This window comes from Diadema antillarum, unplaced genomic scaffold, assembly GCF_040938485.1.
Source record: "Diadema antillarum isolate AM-2024a unplaced genomic scaffold, OU_Dant_1.0 seq00002019_RagTag, whole genome shotgun sequence".
NCBI lineage: Eukaryota > Metazoa > Echinodermata > Echinoidea > Diadematoida > Diadematidae > Diadema > Diadema antillarum.
In genome coordinates this window covers 198,069-220,775 of record NW_027272674.1, presented here as the reverse complement: position 1 = coordinate 220,775, position 22,707 = coordinate 198,069, and the positions used below count along the sequence as shown (strand labels likewise).

At 38.2% G+C, this 22,707-nt stretch overlaps 1 protein-coding gene across 1 annotated transcript; it reads right to left on the bottom strand.

Annotated features, from left to right (window-relative positions):
• Positions 1 to 1,324: 1,324 nt before the first annotated feature.
• On the bottom strand, positions 1,325 to 22,004 carry LOC139713638 (nose resistant to fluoxetine protein 6-like). Its single transcript, XM_071625346.1, has 13 exons — positions 21,915 to 22,004; positions 21,171 to 21,354; positions 16,421 to 16,517; positions 15,319 to 15,653; positions 13,866 to 14,033; positions 13,296 to 13,389; positions 11,967 to 12,246; positions 9,970 to 10,049; positions 7,818 to 7,931; positions 6,850 to 6,994; positions 5,202 to 5,385; positions 3,877 to 4,019; positions 1,325 to 1,447 (listed from the first exon to the last, which is right to left on the bottom strand). The coding sequence occupies exons 1-13, from the start codon at positions 22,002 to 22,004 to the stop codon at positions 1,325 to 1,327; spliced, it is 2,037 nt and encodes a 678-aa protein (XP_071481447.1).
• Positions 22,005 to 22,707: the final 703 nt, after the last annotated feature.

The window sequence follows — 22,707 nt, the reverse complement described above, 5'->3', positions numbered from 1 at the left end:
AAGACTAGAAATGTCGCTATGGCAACTGGTATGCCTCCGCCATAATGCATGATTCTCCTAATAGGTCTATAGTACATGTGGACAATGTGTGATTACATTTTCACAAAATGGGCAAAATATTAAAATGACATGTTTGTCACAAATGTATCGAATGTTCACCTTCCTTGACCTGTGTTTAATTGGATGAATAGGAGAGCATGTATTTGGGGATTTAAGAACTTTAACTTCGACTTTGACCCTTTCATAAGTTTACGCACTTGAGTAATTGTCAAGGTATAAATTGTATGGAGAAAAAGTGCAATTTCTGTATTGAACAGTAAATTGTTATCATTTTCATCTGGCCTTTGATTCATAAGAGAATCAATGTCAGGCAGAACATACATAAATATGTACTAAGTTTAAAGATAACTTGAGCCACTTCCGAGATATGGAGAAAGAAGTAACTTCAGCACTTTCACTTGATCTTTGACCTTTTGACCTTTGACCTTCTTGGCAAAAAAAAAGAAAATCCCAGAGAATCTCTAGTGGGTTATACATGCATACATCAAGTTTTTAAAAAAATAATCCAGCTGGCATTGCATAAATATAAGGAAAATAGTAAAATTTTGAAGTATTGCCCTTGACCTTTGACCCCTGACCTTTGACCACATGAACCCCAAATTCCCTAGATAACCACTGCCAGTCAGTACATGCATATGTACTTTGTTCCATAAAGATACCTTGAACAATTTCTAAGATACAGAGAAAAAAGTGCAATTTTAACATTTTACTTGACCTTTTGACCTTTGACCTTTTGACCTCAAACTTTCACCAGAGAATCTTAATTGGGTAATACATGTATACACTAAGTTTCAAGAAAATATCTTCAGGCATTGCATAGATATGGGGGAAAGAGTGAAATTTTAAGCATTTGACCTTGACCTTTTGACCTTCGACCTTGAGCATGTGCACCCAAAAGTTGATAGGCACAACTTCACCTCCTAATACACATACATGCCAAGTTTCATTAGGATACCTCAAAAGGTTTTGATAGTTACCCTGTCCACAAAATTCATTACGGACGGACGGAAGGACGGACGGACGGACGGACGGACAACCCGAAAACATAATGCCTCCGGCACCACTTCGTGGCGGAGGCATAAAAACAAAACCTACAATGTATTACAACCACAAGAAAGATGCGTATATTCATGGAATGGATTGTTCAAAATAATAGCGTTAATGGAAAAGAGGGAACCACGTAAAAAAAGACAAGTTTGTAGGAATGTGGGCCACTCAATTACACTTTACTTATATCAAGTTTAAAAAGAAAGTGTCGAGTTAATCAGGAAGTCTTGAATTTTCCAAACATGACCTTCTCAAGACCCATTGTCGGGGCTTCGATCACCAGGGAGAGTATGGCTGCTGAGGCGTATGAGAAGACGACGTTTCCGACGTACGTGTAGCTCTGGGAAAGAACAAACATATGAGGTAATGACCGAAAGATGGATTACTATTAAGGTTGATATACTTTATTTTACAGTACAGAGGAGGGGATGTGGTGGTGGAGTATTTTGAATGGAAATCGACTAATGGAAAATTTGATTAATATTATTTGACATATTATATTACGCAGTGATTGTGTATTCACAATCATGATGAAACAGTGTGTCTGGATTTTTTTGTAAAGCTCTGTTTACACCAAGTTCCCGGCGGCCACGACAACGCCATTTGCCAGAAATGTACGCCCTGGGTAGATGAGAAATTCTCCTGTTTTCCCCCTTTCACATTCTAGGCTTGTTTGACCCAGTCCTGGCCTGGTAAACATTGTATAGATGATGACTGGCGGGGGAGGGAACATACCGAATGTTCCACCCGAAGGGTTTGAAATGCTATTGAGGGAGGTTATAAGTCCCGAGACGAAGTCGAGGGACATATAGCCTCCCGAAATAGCATTTCGAACCCTGAGGGTGGAACGTTTGGTACATGTTCCCGACAACAAAAGTCATCATCTGTTATATTATATGGGTTAGTCAAATACGTCAACGTCAACCACCAAAGATCGTAGAGATTCAACCGATCTTTGCAACCACCAGCATGCAGCACAACGCACTCGATCGCTCGCTCGCGCAGAGCCAAATTCACTGTGCGCGCGCGGTCCTATGCCTTCCGTCATTTTGTTACGTGAAAATGTTTTCCCATGGGAGAACATTACCAAGAATGTTCGCCCATGGGCGAACATAACGAATGTACCTCCATCACGTGACTCTGTTTAGCCAATCACTAACCGATATTTGACTAACCCATTTAATACATAGCTATCAGACGCTGTTCTCACGGCGTCTGGTCTGGCTAGACTATCAATACTTTCAGTCGCGTCCCGCAATGGGCAGCCTCCAAGTTTTGTTGCGGCCTATTTCGCGCAGCCCCGTTTTGTTGCGTTCATCCCGTTTTATCACTGAATACAAGATTCCTCCTTAGCTCCGGGACTCCCGTGGCAATTTTTTGACAGTTTAAAAATCTGAAAAAGCAATCATGGCATGTCGCGTTTGTCTATCCCGCCTTAACGCGCCGTTTCAAGTCCATCCCGTTTTGTCCACGGTGGCCTGAAACGGGGCTGATGTGGTTGCCGACAACATGGTGTAAATGCAGCTTAAGGGAACCCATGTGTGTGTGTGTGTGTGTGTGTGTGTGTGTGTGTGTTTTACACATTTGCTTCATTTATTTACTTCTTGGCCAATCGGTGAATTGGACTGAAATTCAAATACGCTCTCATTATAGTAAACATCTACCCAAATTCAATGACAGAAAGCCTTACACAAGCCTAAACTGCTACTTGAGGTAGAAACTTGTAGGTAATTATTGTACATTTCGTAGAACACTGCTCAACTTTAAAATCTAAGGAAATCACATATACGCATCGAACAGAATAAGACAGACACAGTCATATTTTAGGCAAAATAAGGAGCCAATAGTTGTGAGAAGTCTCGCTAAAACACAAATATAATGACCTTCTGATTACTTATACCATGTGGAAAACTTGAAACACAAGCTCGATATTCGAAATAACTTAATTTGAAAGTTGGCATTTCGTTCCTTTACGTAGGGTATATATCTTATCCTCCTCATTAGACGAGCAAAGCTTCTAAAAATCAAACGCTTTGTCGCCAAAAGAGCAATGTCATCCCACGAGCTCAACACCCACGAGTCGTACGGCCCAGGAGCTCAACATTGGAAAAAAGGTCCATGAGTCATACAGTATAAAGCCCATGAGTCAGACAATCGAGACCGTGGGCCTTGTTTCCTGGTGTCGAGCTGGTGGACTGTGTATAGCTCGTGAGCCTAACTGACTTGAGGTCGAGCTCGTAGATCTTCATCACTTAGTGTCCAGCTCGTAGGCTGTGTGACTCACGGGCTGCTAGACTCATAGGCTGCATAACACGTGGGCTGTATTTTGACTCGTGGGTTGCATGACTCGCGGGCTGATCACGACTCGTGGGCGTCGAGCTCGTAAACGTACACCCAAGAAAGAAACATCATGCTGAATGCATCACAGATCTTGTAGAGTGGGCTCACTCCTGACTTGTGAATGTACATTTCTGTAATGGTTGATAGAAGTCTATAAACTCTAGATGTTATATCCCATTGGCGGGAAAGATGAAATCTGCTTAAGGGCAATTACCCCCCAAGGGCAATTGCCCCCGGCTAAAGACTGGTTAGTGATAAGGTTAGAGTAGATATTAGGTTTAAGGTTAGGTTTAAGGTTAAAGTTTGGGTTAGGGTTAGGTTTAGGTTCAGGATTTAGGATTAGGGTTAGGGTCATTAGAAGGGTCTGGGTAATTGCCCAAGGGGTAGTTGCCCTATAGACCCAAACTTCGAGGCATCGGAGGAACTCACCAGTGACATGTAGTCGGAATGGTAAACGGTCTTATCAAAGATGATGTTGCTGTAAATAATGATCGGATGGAGCAGGTACGCACAGTACGTCATTTTTGCCAAGGGCACCCAGAATCCCCACCCTAAGAACACGCCAATGAAACCTGTGAAGGCAAAAAAAAAACAACAAACAAACAGCGGTGAATCAGTTAGACGTCTAAGAGTAGGCCTTATGACATGACACATTCGGTTTTAGTCATTTAATTAGATATGAATTTGAACTGAATTCATTTCTGGTATTTCACAACAAACCAAATACGATACATATCACTTCCATATCTATATTAAAAGTAAATGCTATCATGATACTCATAAATGACGGAAGCAAGGCTTATAGGGTAATTTACTAATGATAGTTAAAAATATGATGGATCCAACTAACGGCACTGCTTTATATGTTCCTACTGTTGAATGCGTATCATAGAATACATAATATAAACAAAATTAGCCATTAGAATGAATATGAATTCTTATACGTGGGGGATTTTTTTTTTTGATGGACCGGCTTCATTCCAAGTCCATGCTTGTTGTAAAGTTAGCATGATAACACTAAAACCGCCCATATCATGAAAAAGAATGGAAATCATAATTTGGAGTAGCGAGGATTGTACAAATCTTGCATTGAAGTTCTTTGGGTACAGAGGGACACAAATGTTTTTATTTTGTTATCGTATGTAATAATGGGATGATTGATGAGATGAAGTGTTCCTGTAAATATGTGTACGTTCAATATTCTCTTTGTTATATTATGATCATTATCATTATTTGACCAAGAAGTAGACAATACAGCATACGATAGTACAAAATATGACACAAATTGTATATTACACATACGAATGGAACAAGACATAAGGAAGGGAAAATGCTGCATGCTGATCTGGGATAGCAAAAAACAAACGAACAAACGAACAAACAAACAAACAAACAAACAAACAAACAAACAAACAAACTAACTAACCCAGTATAGATTGCTCTTGCTTTGAAGCATATCAGCCATAATCATAATCATTATAGTATACGGGTCTGCCTTCTCTATTTTTAAAGGATATCAGATGAAATTGAACAGTTTGATGAAAGATCTTTGAGTTATTCCATCATCAAATAGAGCAAAATAAAACCTTTCCAGAGATACCTCATCTGTTACATAACAGTTGAATATGTCCCATATTTTCTTATCATATTCTGTGCTTTTTAGCAGTTTTAATCGCAAATGTATAATGGATCCACAAGATTGGACTAAAGACGTTTTACCACCATTTTTTTTCTATAAAAATCAAGAAACTCACCTCCATATCCTGTCAGACAGGCGAAAATGATCCAGGCCACGCCCACGCCCCATGAAACTCGGCTGAGTGTGAAGTAGAGCACCGATTCCCACTGCTCGATGTAACGCTTGGTACCGCCCCAAATGCCGTAAATCACTCCGAACAGTATTCCCAGTGCACAGAGCCAGCCTAGGCTGGCAACCAGCTGTTAGGTAGATAAGAGTATTAGCCATGTACATTTATTTACTACAACTGTATATTCAATCATAAGGAATTAAAAAAACAAAACAAATGAAGGATAAATCAGGCCTATACTGGCACATGTGCACTCAGTGCACATTATGCCAGTAAACCTGATTTAACATTCATTCTTTGCATGGCATCCACGTGCAAAGAATGGTTGTAATGTGGATTCGAATTAAGGACGCAGAGCTTGTAATTTGGGCCTGCTTTGACAGATGTTGACAAAAAGAAATGTTTATTTTCAAGTCGAATTCACAAAAATATGCCTCAATAGCATGGATCATCACCAGTTGTGGTTGTTTTTTTTATATAAAATCATGTAATTTGAGGAGGAAGGAACATACAAAGAGTCAGTGCAGTAATTCAAACTTGAAATGGTGATGAATGTAATGGGCCCTTTGCATCCCCCCCCCAAAAAAAAAAGAAGAGAGAAAAAGTTAGACGAGGTGTTGAATCATACTATTTTAACTTTGAAGAATTTATAATCAAATGCATTTGACTTTTACGTAAGTTCTTATTTATGAGTATAAACATGGTCGTATGGATTTAAAGCTAAACATATAAAAGTTGATTCAATAGTTTTGTCATCAAAATGAAGTTAGATCGAAAAAGAAAACAACACATATTTTGATTTGATTTATCGATTCCTGTATTATCGTTGTACATATATTATATCCGTATTGTGAACATGCATTGTTGATATACCATATTTTATATTCATATACATAGGTTGTTTACAGAGTACTTTTATCTCCACTTACGATACTTCACAATGTGTAAGAAAACGTATCAGCGATATACAAGGAAAATACAGAAGGGCTATTAATAGCTTAAGCGTGGCTGGAATTGCTTGTCTCCCTTATACACAATACATTCAAAATATATAGAAGGGATGGATGACATAAAAATTGTGATTTCCTATAAGTGCATAGATAAGCACAGGGGGAAGTAACAAACCTCGTTCATGGTTTTAGTGAAGTACATGTACGTAAATTAGACACCATACACCAGTTGAAGTCCCAGGAAAATAAAAAGATATGTTCAATGCATTGTGAGATTGCGTTAGGTGACCACTCTATTAAAGAACTGGGAACTGGGGATTATTTGTGATTTCACAGTAGTAGAACAAGACATACAATAATAAAAAAAGTAACAAATCGCCAGTTTTATAAAGGTTATCCATTCTCTTCATCCGATACTGGAAACTTAAACTTTAAAATTATCGAACTTGAAACTGCGACGAGTAATCTAGTGACATTTCGTATCATTCAATGTTTATGTTTTTGTTTGTGCTTTGTCTTCATATCTCACTTTGTTTTTCGAGGAATGTATGGAATATATCAAATCTAACAAATGGAATTAGAGGAAAACATATGCGTAAATCATCGACATCAATCAAGACGAAAAAATGATGTAGAATACTTACAATGGGCATCTTTACTCTTTTGTTTCGCAGAGAGAACAAGATGTATCCTGTTACCATGCCAACAAGGTAGGTTGGGATGCGGGTGTAGGGCTTGGAGTAAATCGTGTCCTTGCCTGGATCATCACCGAGATTGTCGTTGTAATATCTGACGTTAGAGTAAAAATGAATCATGTTCGACTAACAGTTAGGGACGATGATTGAAAAGTGCTCCAACTAAAAAAAAAAAATGGTTTGTCATTATGGTGATGTTTGTTGATATACATCCTGGGAGTGAGAGTATGATTCTAAATACTTGTCTTTGCGGATTTTTTCATCGATTCGAACATCATCTGGCAGATCAATCAGTTAATTCAGCTACCGCATTGTTAAACAATGCCTATATCATTAAAAAGGAGATCGATTACATGTAGGACTGCACAACCTCAGAACAGATTCTCTTCCGCTTTTTTTTTTGACATTGTTTGCGCAACAATTTTTAGTTTACGTTAGGGGGTTTCTCACTGAGCGGCGAAGGTTTGCAATCGTAGCGAATTCTAGGGAATTTTGAACATGTTCTTTGAACATGTTCAAAATTGCTTTGCGACAAGAAAAACTATTTACGACAATGAAAACTGTTTGCGAATTAGATTGCACTTGTTGACGAATTTACTTGCACCTGTTAACAAACCCTGAAATTCCCTAGAATTTGCTACGCTCGCAAATATTCGCCGCTCAGTGAGATATCCCCTTACAATGTCTAAAACTATCATCGGGATTTACCAAATATTCGAGGACTGCCCTGCGATATCTGGAACTATGAAAAAAAAAACCAGCCTGAAGAATTTCAGCACTCTCAAAGTCCTCTCGTGTTGGAGGTTTATTTTTGGCATCATTGCTTAAACTCTGGTATCACTAAACCGTCATGAATAGAAATAAAATAATGAGATGCTAAAAAGTTGCTGTCGCTTTGACGCAGTAACAGCACTTACGGTTGAGTGCCGTAAGGGTTGTAAGTGTATCCATAGTACCACGTCAGTACAGCCAGCGACGATAGAGAGATTACCATCAGAGAGGTGATCAATGCAAGACCGGCTTTCCTACTCCTGTAAACAACAACAAACACAACAACAACAACAACAACAAATGAAGAGTTTGCCCGCAAACTGAATTAACTCCGTTCTTTTTTCAATTGAATATCTGTAATTAAAGCTGCTAAAAACAAACAAACAAATAAAGCGATCAACAAAAGAATAAGTGACATGTTTAATCATAACTTAAGAATATTTCTTGTTTTGTATAACAAAAGAGTGAGACGAAACTCAAATGGTGTTATTTTGTTCTATTTGATTGACTTACCATATTTTATCAAAAATGGCGCTAAGCCCACTGTGCCATCATACCATTCAAATAAACGACAGGATAGAGAAATATCGGAAGGTGTAACCAAAACAGCACAGCATCTGTAGAGTGTTTCCTACGGAAGCAGGATCCCAGATCTTGTTATCTCATCCTCTCGGCTCCGATCGAGAAGGGGAGAAGACGGGATGTGACTATGAGATATCGCTTTCTTGCCTTCTCGCAACAGAGAGGTTGAGAAGATGAGATCTTGGATCTCGTCTTTTCACCTTGTGAGACCCGGGAAGTCGAGAAGATGAGATCTTGGACCTGGGAAGTCGAGAAGATGAGATCTTGGATCTCGTCTTTTCACCTTGTGAGACCCGGGAAGTCGAGAAGATGAAATCTTGGATCTCGTCTTTTCACCTTGTGAGACCCGGGAAGTCGAGAAGATGAGATCTTGGATCTCGTCTTTTCACCTTGTGAGACCCGGGAAGTCGAGAAGATGAGATCTTGGACCTGGGAAGTCGAGAAGATGAGATCTTGGATCTCGTCTTTTCACCTTGTGAGACCCGGGAAGTCGAGAAGATGAGATCATGGATCTCGTCTTTTCACCTTGTGAGACCCGGGAAGTCGAGAAGATGAGATCTTGGATCTGGTCTTTCCACCTTGTGAGACCCGGGAAGTCGAGAAGATGAGATCTTGGATCTCGTCTTTCCACCTTGTGAGACCCGGGAAGTCGAGAAGATGAGATTTTGGATCTCGTCTTTTCACCTTGTGAGACCCGGGAAGTCGAGAAGATGAGATCTTGGACCTGGGAAGTCGAGAAGATGAGATCTTGGATCTCGACTTTTCACCTTGTGAGACCCGTGAAGTTGAGAAGATGAGATCTTGGATCTGGTCTTTCCACCTTGTGAGACCCGGGAAGTCGAGAAGATGAGATCTTGGATCTCGTCTTTTCACCTTGTGAGACCTGGGAAGTCGAGAAGATGAGATCTTGGATCTCGTCTTTTCACCTTGTGAGACCCGGGAAGTCGAGAAGATGAGATTTTGGATCTCGTCTTTTCACCTTGTGAGACCCGGGAAGTCGAGAAGACGAGACCTCACTACTCGCCTTTTTGACTCCTTGACCGAGAAGACGAGAAAACGAGATCTCACCATTCATCTTTGATCTCGTTGGTCCGAGAAGTCAAGAGGACGAGATCTCACCATTCGCCTTTTGACTCCTTGGTTCAAGAAGACGAGATCTCATCATTCCCCTTTTTGACTCTTTAATCCGAGAAGTCGAAAAGACGAGATCTCACTCCTCGCCTTTTCGCCATTTCGGTCAGAAAAAGACGAGACGACAAGATCTCATCACAGGCCTTTTCGTCTTTTCACCCCGAGAAGACGAGAAGATCACCTTGTCGTCTTCCCGGATGTCCTTGTAACATGCAGAGTTGTGTTCATTCACCATTGTCACTGGACGAGAGGAAGCGTTTAACATACCTTTTTTTTTCGGGTACTCTGTCTGTGTTTATTATTTCCGTAGAAGCACACATATATGCTACTTTTTAGTTGTAAGTTATTCGAAGAACAATAACAATGACAGGTAGTTTTGGCGTTATTTAATGTGGGATCACACACACGTCCAAAGGGGACACAAAGCACGAGGGGTGCTATTCTGTTAGAAAATAATATCCTACTTTCTTTAGGATGAACCATACTATACGCCATAATAAGCGAAGTATTGCATAGGACACGGTCGGTGACATGAATGACAATTGGAATGGGCGGTTACCATGGTTATCCCGTCAATGAACTCACTTGTACAAGATGACGAGAATGACTGGGCTGATGACGAAGAACTGCATATCATTGGCCAGGTACCAACTCCAACTCATGCACTTTAGTCATCAAGGCATGGTGAAACAAGAGGAGCAAAATAAAACAAAGGAAATGCGGAATTTGAGAAAGAAACGACGTTGGAACATTATTCTCTAGTTTATGATTACTGCAATACAATCCTAGGCACAAAAAAAACCCAACATCACCACCACCACCAACAACAAAAACAACAACAAAACTTGATCTCTCATTTTCCCAAGAAAAAAAAATGAAAGCAAACTACAGTATAACCAGATTTCCGACGAATTTGTAGTAACATAAAATTAGGAAACAATGTGGAGGGGTTTGCAGTTTTACTCGAAAGTACACAGGCAACAAGTTAACAAGCACATATCATATTCCAAGGGTCCTTGGACCTTTACCTTTTCCAAGTATTCAACATACCAGAGATGGGAGAATTACATTACCTTACTTAGCCAAGAAGTTTAGAAAACAAGTAAAAGACTTTGGAGCCTGTGCTAATCGGCACTTCAAGGGTTCTGAGAGATGATATAATACATATACTTTACGAGACATGAAGAGGCTTTGATGTTTGTTCCACCAAAGTCTCTTTCATTTGTTTCAGTTCATACAGTGACTCTCAATAATAACTAAATAGTATCCAGCTTCACAATGGCGAGATTGCATTGGACATGATCTGGCTCAAATTCGAGTCGGACCCTATTTACATAATCTTCCTTACGCTTGATCGATCATCAAATGATTTTCCTTTTTCTTTTTCTTTTTTTTTTTGTTGATAAACCTCATCACCGAGCAATCACCAGCGAACTTTCGCTTCATGACTCTAATTGTTATGACGCACCTCCCTTCCGGGTTGAATGACGTGAGCTCTCAAGAATGGGAAAAGCTGTGTTATGCAAGCGCAGAACAACATATATATATATATATATATATATATATATATATATATATATATATATATGTTGATAAGGTAGTCCACGTGTTGGCAAGATAAAAAGATAAGTAACAAAGCTGCAACAAAGTTCTTGCACTTGAGAAAGGGCGGTGAGACGCTCGAAAATTTGTGTGAAGAAATAAACCGTTGGTGAATACAACATGAACTTTGTTGCAGCTTTGTTACTTATATATATATATATATATATATATATATATATATATATATCCCCTAGATATTGGCGTCGTAATACTTGCGTCGTAAAACGAAAGCTCTCTTTCATGATCTGAACAGTTATCAATCGTCATCAAACACTGGTACAATCAAGAACATCTACTGTTCAATCTCATATGGTTAGTCTGAAAAGAAATAGTAAAATTTTCATAAACACAGTCGTGAAAATTTGATCAAAATCGGAAGAATGTAACGAAGTTATGAAATTTCGACATTTTCGCATGTTTTAAAAAACAATTCTAGAACAGTTGATATGAATATGCAAATCGTATTGAGCTGAGGATGTCATTTCCAATATGATTCATTGATTGTGTACAAAAAAGCAACGACAAAAATCTATTTTTCTACAATAAATGTGTGAAAGATAATATCATTCTTGGCTGAATTAGTAAATAGTAATGATCAGCCTGAGATTATGTTACGTAATTGTGTTTGAAAACAAAATGGAAATGTCAACTCTTTTTTTTTTTCATAAAGCTTATGCAAGTTTTTAGGCAATGACGTCATCAATTCTCCAATTTGCATGTTCATATTGACTGTTTAAAAAGTATTTTGTGAAAATTAGCGAAATTTCACAATTTCATACCTTTCTAAATTAGGCTATATATATATATATATATATATATATATATATATATATATATATATATATATATTTTATCTATTTTTATTTTTTTAATCATTGTTATCTTTTTTAATCCGATTTGATTTTGTGCCGGTAAAATTTTGCTCTTTCTACCACACAATTGGTGTGGGATTTCCCCTATCATTGCAGGCTAAAACTTACAGCTGTTCCCAGATTGTATGGCCATGGGTAAAAGTTATTTATGTAGAGCGGGTGGGTCCACCACACGTTGATGCAGGAATTTCTTTCGTGGTCGTGAAAATCCTGGTTGCGGGGCCCTTCGGCGAAGTGGGGCATCAGAAGCACGAAGATACCCATGGCAGCCATGTAGACAGGGGTCAGGCGCCACCAACGGTGGAAATAGAAGACGCCCCAGCTGAAGGCGCTCTGTAGTTTCTTACTGTCGATCGCCTTCAACGTGAAGTAGGACACGAGGAACCCACTTCGAAATGACCATTTTTCGAGAGGAAACAGAAATCCAGTTTTAAGTTTTAAGCGAGAGCACTTTATAAATAAGATAAAAGGGACCTAAGTGTAACACGATCTCGACATCTTTATATTTTGTTTTTGTTTCAGAGCATGACCTTTTTTGAAGATTTTATTCACTAATAATCTATCTCTGTCGGATACCAACCAACACGTTCTGCCAAGTTGCTCAAAACAAACTTTCAGTTCTCTGCTATATTAGCAATTGTTTTAACTGGGGTATGTAAGTTAAATCAAACATCATTGTGACCGTGCAACAATAATGATAATCTTTTAATAGAATGTAACCTGTCACGTTCCCCTGAGATCTAATGTTTGATAATTGATGAAGACCGGATATCGACGATGGTGACAAAATTTATAGATGAACTGAGACTGATTGTTATTCCTTCTCATCACGTCATGTATTACGATCTCCATCCAGTGCCTATTCTGTCATTTATTTTCTGCAGTCGACTTTTTGATTGAATTCTTGACTATATTTCTATATCATTATGATATTAAAACATCACATACTGTATTGCGGTGACTCAAGAATAATTTCAACCTCTCACTAAATTAGCAATAAAATGTCACATTTTGCATTGAATGATTATGAAGTCTTTTTTAACAAGATATGTTCTAACCAAATTCATGTTAAATGTAGATAGATGGATGGATGGATGGATGGATGGATGGATGGATGGATAGGTAGATAGATGTATTGATAGAATATAGATATATTGCAAATATTTTCACGAAGCAAAGCATCCTATGTATTCAATTGTACAAACATTATTATATAGAATTATTCAGATGTAGTGGTGTCAGAATAAGATTTTAAAAGCTGCCTAGTTACCAAACACCCTACAATAACCAGACATTAAAAACAAACTTATAGTTAGTCCGGATTTCCCCCCCCCCCCCCCCCAAAAAAAAAAAAAAAAAAAAACCGCTATAGAGACACACTAGATACACAAAAAAGTTATTGAACTGTACGCGACAAAAAAAAAGCAAGCTACATACCTCAAAACGAAAAACGTGTCCACGGAGAAGGTTGAGTTCATAATAGCCAAAAACCCGAAGCTGTATGCGATCTCATCAACCTGGGCAGGGTTCGCTTTTCGAAGAATAAAAAGGGGAAATGTGATGTGTAATTTCTCTGTTATGTCATCCCATCGTAGTACACGTATCACTTTACGATTTTGGAGTTTTGATGAATTCACCATCAAATTCTCCAGTCAATAGAATCAATTAAAATAGATTGGATCTAGAGTAGATTAGAAATATGCCAGCATGGTAGAATGTTGACATAAATGGGAAGACGTGTTTCACATTGCTGTCCTAAAGTCTGTTTAAATCTGCTTTGCGATATTCTGGAGGTACAATCTGAAACACCCGTTTACATTCTTAGTGCATTTTGTACGCCTCGTGCATGTAAAGTGATACATTTTACTCTGTCCATAGCAGCGAGCTGCTTGTATCGAGGGTATTATTGTCATTACTATGTCATTAATATCAAGTAAAGGGGAAAAATGAAAGGAAGCAAATTTTACACTTAAAAGAGAGGGGTAATGAGTCAACTGAAATACTCACCGTAGTATCCGAAGTAGAATTGACCGGAATGCCCGAGTATGACCCACCACATGCTCAAGACCCGAATACCGTTCAGGGCCGCCAGAGTGCTGGAGGATTTCTTGGCACTAAGCATCTTGGGGAGATTTGTTATAGCCGAGAAGGACATCAGGATTCCATCAAGTACAGCTTGATTGGAAAGTATAAGAAAAGAAGAAAAAGAAGAAGAAGAAGAAGAAGACCGATGCAGTTGTTTAAGATCTCACTTCTGTAAGTGAAACGTTTAGCTCGTGTTTGCAAACTGTATCTCTGATTCTTACCGAATTTTGTAAGCACTGGGGTTTTGCAATCAATGGGTCATATGTCAAAGTCTATTCTGTTTTGATACTATGAACGGGAAGTAGCTCTCTTTTGCATTTCCACCTCAGTGGTACGTTCTCGTCACCCCAAGACTCACACATCACATGCACATTCTCAGACAAAACTATATCGTATCCATCGACTCTGAAACGATGCACTACGTTTTGGAAATGAACTCTTATACTGTACGTCACAATGGGCAATGATGGGCAGACTTCTGGCTTCTTGGTTAAGACGGGTTAAGACCATCTCTTCCCCTGTTCTAGACCATTTAAAGGGGATGGCTAGTAACTGATCAGTGGGAATCAGTGGGAATGCTGGAGGATGATTGTTCCAATTCTTGTGGGATTCATTTAAGAGTACATTATATATCTATTGTTCTGTGAAAATTATTTGCTTCAGAATGGTCTCATATTCAAGTAATGTGCAGTTTAATGTTTCCAGGTTAGCGTCCCTGGTCAGTGACGGTGGATTAATCTGCACATTACTTGAATATGAGACCGTTCTGAAGCAAATAATTTTCACACAACAGTAGAAATATAATGTACTCTTAAATGAATCCCACAAGGATTGGAACAATCATCCTCCAGCATTCCCACTGATTCCCACTGATCAGTTACTAGCCATCCCCTTTAAATCTCACATCGTCTCTTGTTAACGACAATTACAACAAACAAATTACAAACTTCCAACGGGGCTGCAGAAGAGGACGTTCGACACTATGTTCAAATAATGTACATCACTTCTGAAAATTGCATTATCACTGAATCAAGTGCACGAACGATTCGACATTTTGTAGCAATAACATCCTGCAAAAGTCAAAAAGACTTCGCAGGCTGCCCGGAGCAAAATGTTTTCTACATACTGCTCCTTTTTTGTGTGTGGAATAAAGACAAAATATTTTCCTTGTCGGTAGATTTCCATTCAAAGGGAAATTAGTATTTGATCTTATTTCAACGTTCAGAAATCATTGCAGTACTTTTAATATTTGATAAGATAGGTATGGATTATTTATCATGTATAATGCAAATATTTACTCTTGCCTAAATTTTTATTTATTATTACCTAATTATTACCTATTATTGCCTAATGTTTATTCTGAAATTCAGCTCACCCCAACCAAGATTGACTTTAGGTATTTTCTTCTGAACCTCTCCTCGTTCGGCGACCTCAAGGGATGCGGGTTTCTGGGGTAGGTTCTTTTCGTCGTTCTGAAAGCCTCCGTTCACAATCCCGCCATTTTTCACCTCGACTACGTGTTCGATTGCTTCCGGGTCATCAACCGACGAATCGACCATCTTCTTTTCGTCCATCGTCTCTTCGTAGATGTTCTCCTCCGCTCCTTTGATCGGCGCCCGGAGGACCTTGTTCTTGAGAACGCGCTTGTGAAGGAAGAGCTCGTATGCAGAGCCAACCATTACTAAAGCTACCATAAACGCCATGATCGAGCTGAAAGTACGAGAGAAGGTTCATAATAACATGACTCGATTATATATTAGCATTGTTCAGTTTTCCGATATGTAAACAAGATGTTACATTTCGTTGACTGGAAATACAATTTGTTGAGATGAGTAGTTTAATTGTTGAATACTGATGATATTTATACGCGTATACAACGTGGTTTCCACTTTGGTGCAAGTACAGTTCTCGTTCGGGATTAGTCTACGGGGCTCATGAGGAGGGGTGGGGGAGGGACGTCTTTTGCATGTGCGAGACTTGATTCGAACTTTGTTTCTTATTTTCAAGAGTCCAACTCTGTATCCATCATGCCACGGTATATCTCATGAGATAGCATCTAGATGTTGTATAATTATGATCATCGCTTTTCATTGATAGCTCATCAAAAACTGAACTGCGTTGCGATTACCGCAAAGGTCACGAAAACCATCGTATTGCCAACCGTCGGACAAGCAAGACAGGTGGCAAAGTTTCGAAGTTTTTCTCAAAGCAGATTTATTACCGCTAGATTTCTAAACAAATTTTGGTTTCTTTTTTTGTGTGTGGAAAATATCAACATTTTCCAACAATACCGAGTAGCCTATATAGATGCTGTCTACATTAGGAATTGATATTGTATTACTTACATTTCTATATATTATGACTTCTTCACTCAACGAAAGTAAATCCAATAAAAATGTACTGGAGACGAAGGCATGTGTATGCATGCTGTGATAGCATTCGAAATCAGACGGAGGAAAAATCAAGCCTTGTCTTACAGGAAAGCTATGTCCCAGTCCCTCCAGGGCTGCGAGTCAGGTGAGTTGCATTCGCATTTTAGGAACGTGTCTTCATTCGCCCCCAGCAAATTCCACCCTGTGATGAACAAACGAAAAGGAGAATTGAAAACGGGTTCCCTAGCAACATCAAAAGTACATATCATAACACCACCAAAATTTACACACATTATATATAATTATATATATATATACATATATATATCATATATATATATATATATATATATATATATATGTGTGTGTGTGTGTGTGTGTGTGTGTGTGTGTGTGTGTGTGTGTGTACGTGTAGTCAGTAATTCGCTTGGAGATTTAATGTGACGGTTCCTCTGGAGCACAGAAAAGCTTGACAACCTAATTCCATACAAATCCATTCAAATTCTCAGTTGGTTTGCCTTCTGCATTTTTTTTCTTTTTTGATCAAGGGATAGAGTTCAATATCAAAATTTCGAATGATACGGCATTTCTTATACATATAACATGGAGTATACATACCCATACAGCTCCTTTTGCAATTAACAATTCATTTTAAGCAACATCAGGGAAAACGGGAATTGATTGAAAAGTAATCAACTCAGACACAATAGAGTTTGATTTGGATTGCTGCGACAATTATGATTCAGGAAGCGCAATATATTAGGCGTTCGAGAGATATAAATGTTTCAGTATGACATGAAAACGCGTTTGAAAGTCGCTTTATAGCGGCTGCTACTCCTCGATTACATGAATAAAAGTTCACATAAACGATTTACAGTTGTTTGTGCGATATCATTTTCAGTTTTCTGTCAAAAAAGGTTAAAAGAAAATCTTCCTGTTCGTACTTTCAGTCAATTCCTCTCCCTCCAATTTCGCAAAATTATTTGTATGGAAAATTTGTTGAGGACTTTTTTCCCTTTATACCTTCGTTTTCCGAAGTGCACATCAATTACTGTGTCTGTACATGTACAATCAGATTAAAGAAATAACCGAGGAAAACTACTTAGAGGTATCATCTTGTATTTTGAAGTTTGCTCAAAAGGATTTTAGAGAAGAAAAAACAAGCTGCATGAGATGGAAACTACATCAAAGTGAAAAGAAATACGAGCAAAAACAGCAAAATACATGCAGCAAAATGTTCGTACAAACACACACAGAGAACCAAAACAATGCAGAGCACGCTCACGCACATGAGTGCACAGACTAATTCCATTAAAGAAGGAGAAGAAGAAGAAAAACGACACAAAAATGGAAAAGAAAACAAACACACAAAATAACCCAACATGTACTATGTACACATACACACTGCATTGAGAATTCCGTCACAGCATTTTGATAATAATCAAACTCCATTACTTAAAGAAGAAATCCAGTCCAAATATAAGTTAGTTTGATTAAAAAAGAGTACAATTTTACGAGTTCAACAGGAAAAAAATAACTGAAATCGGATGAAAAATAAGGAAGTTATGACATTTTGAAGTTTTGCTAATTTCTGCAAAACAGTTTTTGTACAGTGGACATGAATATGCAAATGAGTGAACTAACTATGTCATACCCTAACAATTTTCCATTGATCGTGTACAAAAATGACGAAAATTTAATCTTTCTTTCATTGAAGTCTGAAGCTTGACGTTATCCCAGGGTGAATAACTTCAGAATAGTGATCAGTTACATATACGAGGATTTGAGCCTCGGGCATAATTGTGTTTGAACGAAAAACTGGAAATTTCAAAATTGTATGTACTAGTACAAAGTATAATATATGGTAAGTTGTGAGGGAATGACATGCTCACTTTGCCATTTGCATATTCATATTGACTGTTCAAGAAATGTTCCCCCCCCCCAAAAAAAAAAATAATGATAACAAATAAATAAATAAAAAAATTAATAAAAAAAATAATAAAAAAGATTGCGAAACTCCAAATGTCATAACTTCCTTATTTTTCATCCGATTTCGATCAAATTTATACCATTGAACTCGTAAAATTTGTCTCTTTATTATCATACTAACTTGTATTGGACTCGATTTCCCCTTTAAAGTGAAGTGACGTCATCATATTGTACTCGACAAACCAATTGCCTTTTTAAAGTCAATTGCAATCCCCGTAATATGGCGGTGCATGTAGAGAAATATCTATACTTACAGAAGGTGTAGACAGTCTGAATTTCGTCTTGGGTACATGTACTCGGTGTGCATAATCCCCAGCCGGCAATCTGTGAAGGCGATGTGAATTATTCTAACAATGACCGTGTATTTATTAGTCTTAATCATTATGCATCACACACATCAGGCTGTTATATTTCGGGGCTGATGCAGTAACAATGACAATCAAAATCATGTCAGATTTAGGTTTCTTCGGTTCTACTCTCTTGATAGTTTCAACTGTTTCGATTTTGGTGGTACAGAGCAAGATGTAACATTTTTATAATTGCGGCAATAGTGTCGGTCATCCTTGGGTCAATACACGCTATACACGGCAAGAACCAAAATAGTTCATCGCTCATTTCCGTTTGCACGTTTCAGTGATCAAAGTTCAGGCTGGTTCAGCGTTCCTCCCAACCCATCTCAGCATTATCAAAAATACCTGTTTTCTTTATCTTTATCTTTATCGATTCTGGAGGATGCGATTTGCCAAAGTATTACGCAATGCCATTCTTTCATACAAACAGTGGCAAACATGACGAAGCTTTTTTTTTTCTATACAAATAGCGTCAAGTAATCACAATCTGAAAAGTTGTTTCTAAAGCAAGTGTTCAAAATCCTTCACCGTCCCTTTAATGATATGATTAATCATGCGGATTCAACGAATGGAAATAAATTGGAAATAAACATAACATCGTGAAGTGTTTTTTTAATCTTCGCAACAAAATGACGTATGTCAACTTGGAAGTACACAAACTAAAACCTTTCCTCTGGGTACAGGCATAGAAACGTTTATATCTCTCAGACTTTTGCCCCTCCCCCACCCCCCCCCCCCCAAAAAAAAAAATATCGGGAGGGATATCATTTAATTTATAAGGTCTCTACTAGAAAATGGAAAGAAAATTGGCGTTCAAAATTATCTTGTTTAACAGGTAGACTACTAAGTATCTGTTTACGAGACGGAGACGGAGGTACTACACTCCCTCGACATGCCCATACCGGGAAGCTATAGATGTAAGTGAAACAGTACTGGCCGTCGAAGGCGGGTACACCGGAAGTTATGTTCTCCTTGTTCGATTCGCATAGCCACGCGTCCCCGTAGTCTCGGAAACCCAGTGTATACAAGCCCCTCTCTGAAGGTAGTTGGCCGCGAGACGTGTACACTAAGAAGAGAAAGAAATAAGACCATTAAAGGGATCGTATAGTTTTGGTTGAGACCTAATTTCAGGTTTCTAACATTTTTTTGGTGAGATAATGAAAAACCATTTATGAAATATGAAAGAGCATGTAATTCTATGAGGAATTCAACGTTTATTTGATGAAAATTGGTTTTGAAATGGCTGAAATATCCAAGTAAGAGCGATTCTAATAAAGTGTGGAACCAACACTTTATTACGATCGCTTTGTTTTACTTTGTTTTTGGATGTCTCAGCCAACCAAAACCCGATTTTCATCAAACAAACTTTGAATTCCTCTTAAAATGGTATGCTCTGTACTATATCATAAGTGTTTTCTTGGTATCTCACAGAAAGTTAAAAGCCCAATTCTCACCTCCACCAATACTGTACCATCCCTTTAAACACACACACACACACACACACACACACACACACACACACACACATATATATATATGTATATATATATATATATATATATATATATATATATATATATAAACAAGAAAGGGAAAACTGACTAGAAACAAATAATAAATGGCGAAAACTTTGAGCAAAGAAAATGGGTTTTCATCGGGATTCAAACCCGAGACCCTGCATTACTAGACCGGTGCTCTACCGACTGAGCTTTATTGACACCCTAGATCGGTGTCTGTCCCAAACCCTTAACTCTCTTTGCTCGTATAGCTTCTGACCACACGAGCAAAGAGAGTTAAGGGTTTGGGACAAACACCGATCTAGGGTGTCAATAGCTCAGTCGGTAGAGCACCGGTCTAGTAATCCGGGGGTCTCAGGTTCGAATCCCGATGAAAACCCATTTTCTTTGCTCAAAGTTTTCGCCATCTATATATAGATAGATAGACATATATAGATATATAGCTGGATGGATAGATAGACAGACGGATAAATTTCATTTGATTTATTCATTTTAAGCACGGCACATACTTCAATCCGGGGACTGTTCTTCCATAGGTCCGTGGGGATAAAATACAACATAAATATAGCAAAAATGAAAACAAAAAATGCATTAAACAAAGCAAAACAAAGAAATTAGATAGATAGATAGATAGAAACATAGATAGAAACATAAATAGAGAAACGAAGAAGAATTGAATGAGGGAGAGAGAGAGATAAACGATTTTGCAATTTGTTTTGTGAAGATGATTGACGGCAATTGTGTCCATCAAGTGAAAGTCCCTTTCTATACCCTATTCGTATCATGCAATATTACGGTTGAATGCTCGATTACCTTGAAAGATTCTCACCAACCGTTAGCAAATGCATCATAATTACTGTACATAATATTCTTGTCAGATATGAATATAAGTTTAATGATAAAGATTTAAAAAATCATTTGAAAAAGATAACTTTGAAAAAGAAACAAAAAGCAGAATTACGGCTGATGTCACGGGCAGAATAAGAGGAGGGAACTTACTTCGTCTGGCGTAGAGGACATAGTTCTGTATGTCACCTAAGTATTGCAGGTTGTCGTCTATACACCGGGCGGAGACCGCGCCCAGGGGACCGGTTTCACCGTCCAGGATGTACGAACGGTCTCCAGTGGGTGATACTTGGATCTTCGCCTTCTTAACCGCATCTCTCAGACCGTTAGTCATAAACTTTAGACAAGAACAAGCAAAGAAACACGGAAAGACAGAAAGAAAGAGACCATAATTTCGTTCATTAATTTATCAATTTATTTTTGTATTTCCGACAGAAACAGGTTTTTTTTCACAGATATTGAATGCGTAAATTACATTGCAATGTACAATAAACGAAGTCCATAAGTTCGCAAAATACACTAAGTATACAGAAATGATAGAAATATAGAGGAATGCTAAAAAGCAATGATTGTATAAGGTGCATTACCCCCATATGGACTACAACAATACATGATCGATATACTGTTATAGGGCCTACATAGAAATCCGACATTATGTCTTTTTAAAGTAAACTGTCAGTGAAAAAAAAAAGAAGTATGGGATTGAAGTCATTATAATTATCACGAGCAAAAAAAAAAAGTCTTTACACGTTACTTGGGGATGCCATTTCCCTACCTAAATCCGCTGGCAAGCTTCACAGTTTTTGATGCCACCCCTAACAATATCAATCTTAAAGAGTACATTTATCAACAAGCAGCAAATATATATGTCTCGTGCGTCATTTCTTCTTGACGTACCTCTGCAAATCGTACGTCATCGTTCATGAGCTCAGCAACGTTGTCATAGTCCATTCCGTTCTCGGCGAAATGTTGCTTCAGAGCGGACATAGTTTCATGGCCATCTTTTGCCAAAGACATATAAAGAATATACCAGCAAATCGGAATTCTTTCCGCATCGATGCATATTGGGGCATTGTAAGATTGTCATTTCCGACACATGGGTGTTTATTCGATATTGTCAAACCATCAACACCTAGCCTTTAAGTTTCCCACTTTGGCTTTCGTGACACTTGGTCTTTAGTTATTCTATTTACATGATTTATGTCTCTGTGTTTTTCTTATGATGTACTTCGATCTTGTACATTGCTATTTTCAGAGAGGCATGCGAATACTATTCGATACATCAAAATTATGAGCGACAATTTAAACGAATTAAAGTAAATTCCTTATCGTAGAATTCTACAATTTTGTTTGCTGCATAGATGTAAGCTTGCTCCAACTATTGTTGGACTTATTAGACCGTGTAAAAAGACGGACATGGTGAAACATTGTACTTCCAAGCAGTACATGTACACGTATACATGGTTTGAAACCAACCTTTGGGAATGCTTGACCAAAGCATGTCCGCATGTGGGTTCAGTTGTCCTGCCGCCGTGTGCAGGTTACATATTATCCCGAAAACGACAATCAAAAGCAAAGGCAAGGAAAGTCCGGAAGTTGCTCTTGTGGCCATTTTGAAGTCTCCTGTACCGCTAACTAACTGCCTCATGACTGTGGCTTTGAGAGCCGCTAGACCCGATAGAGCATCTGA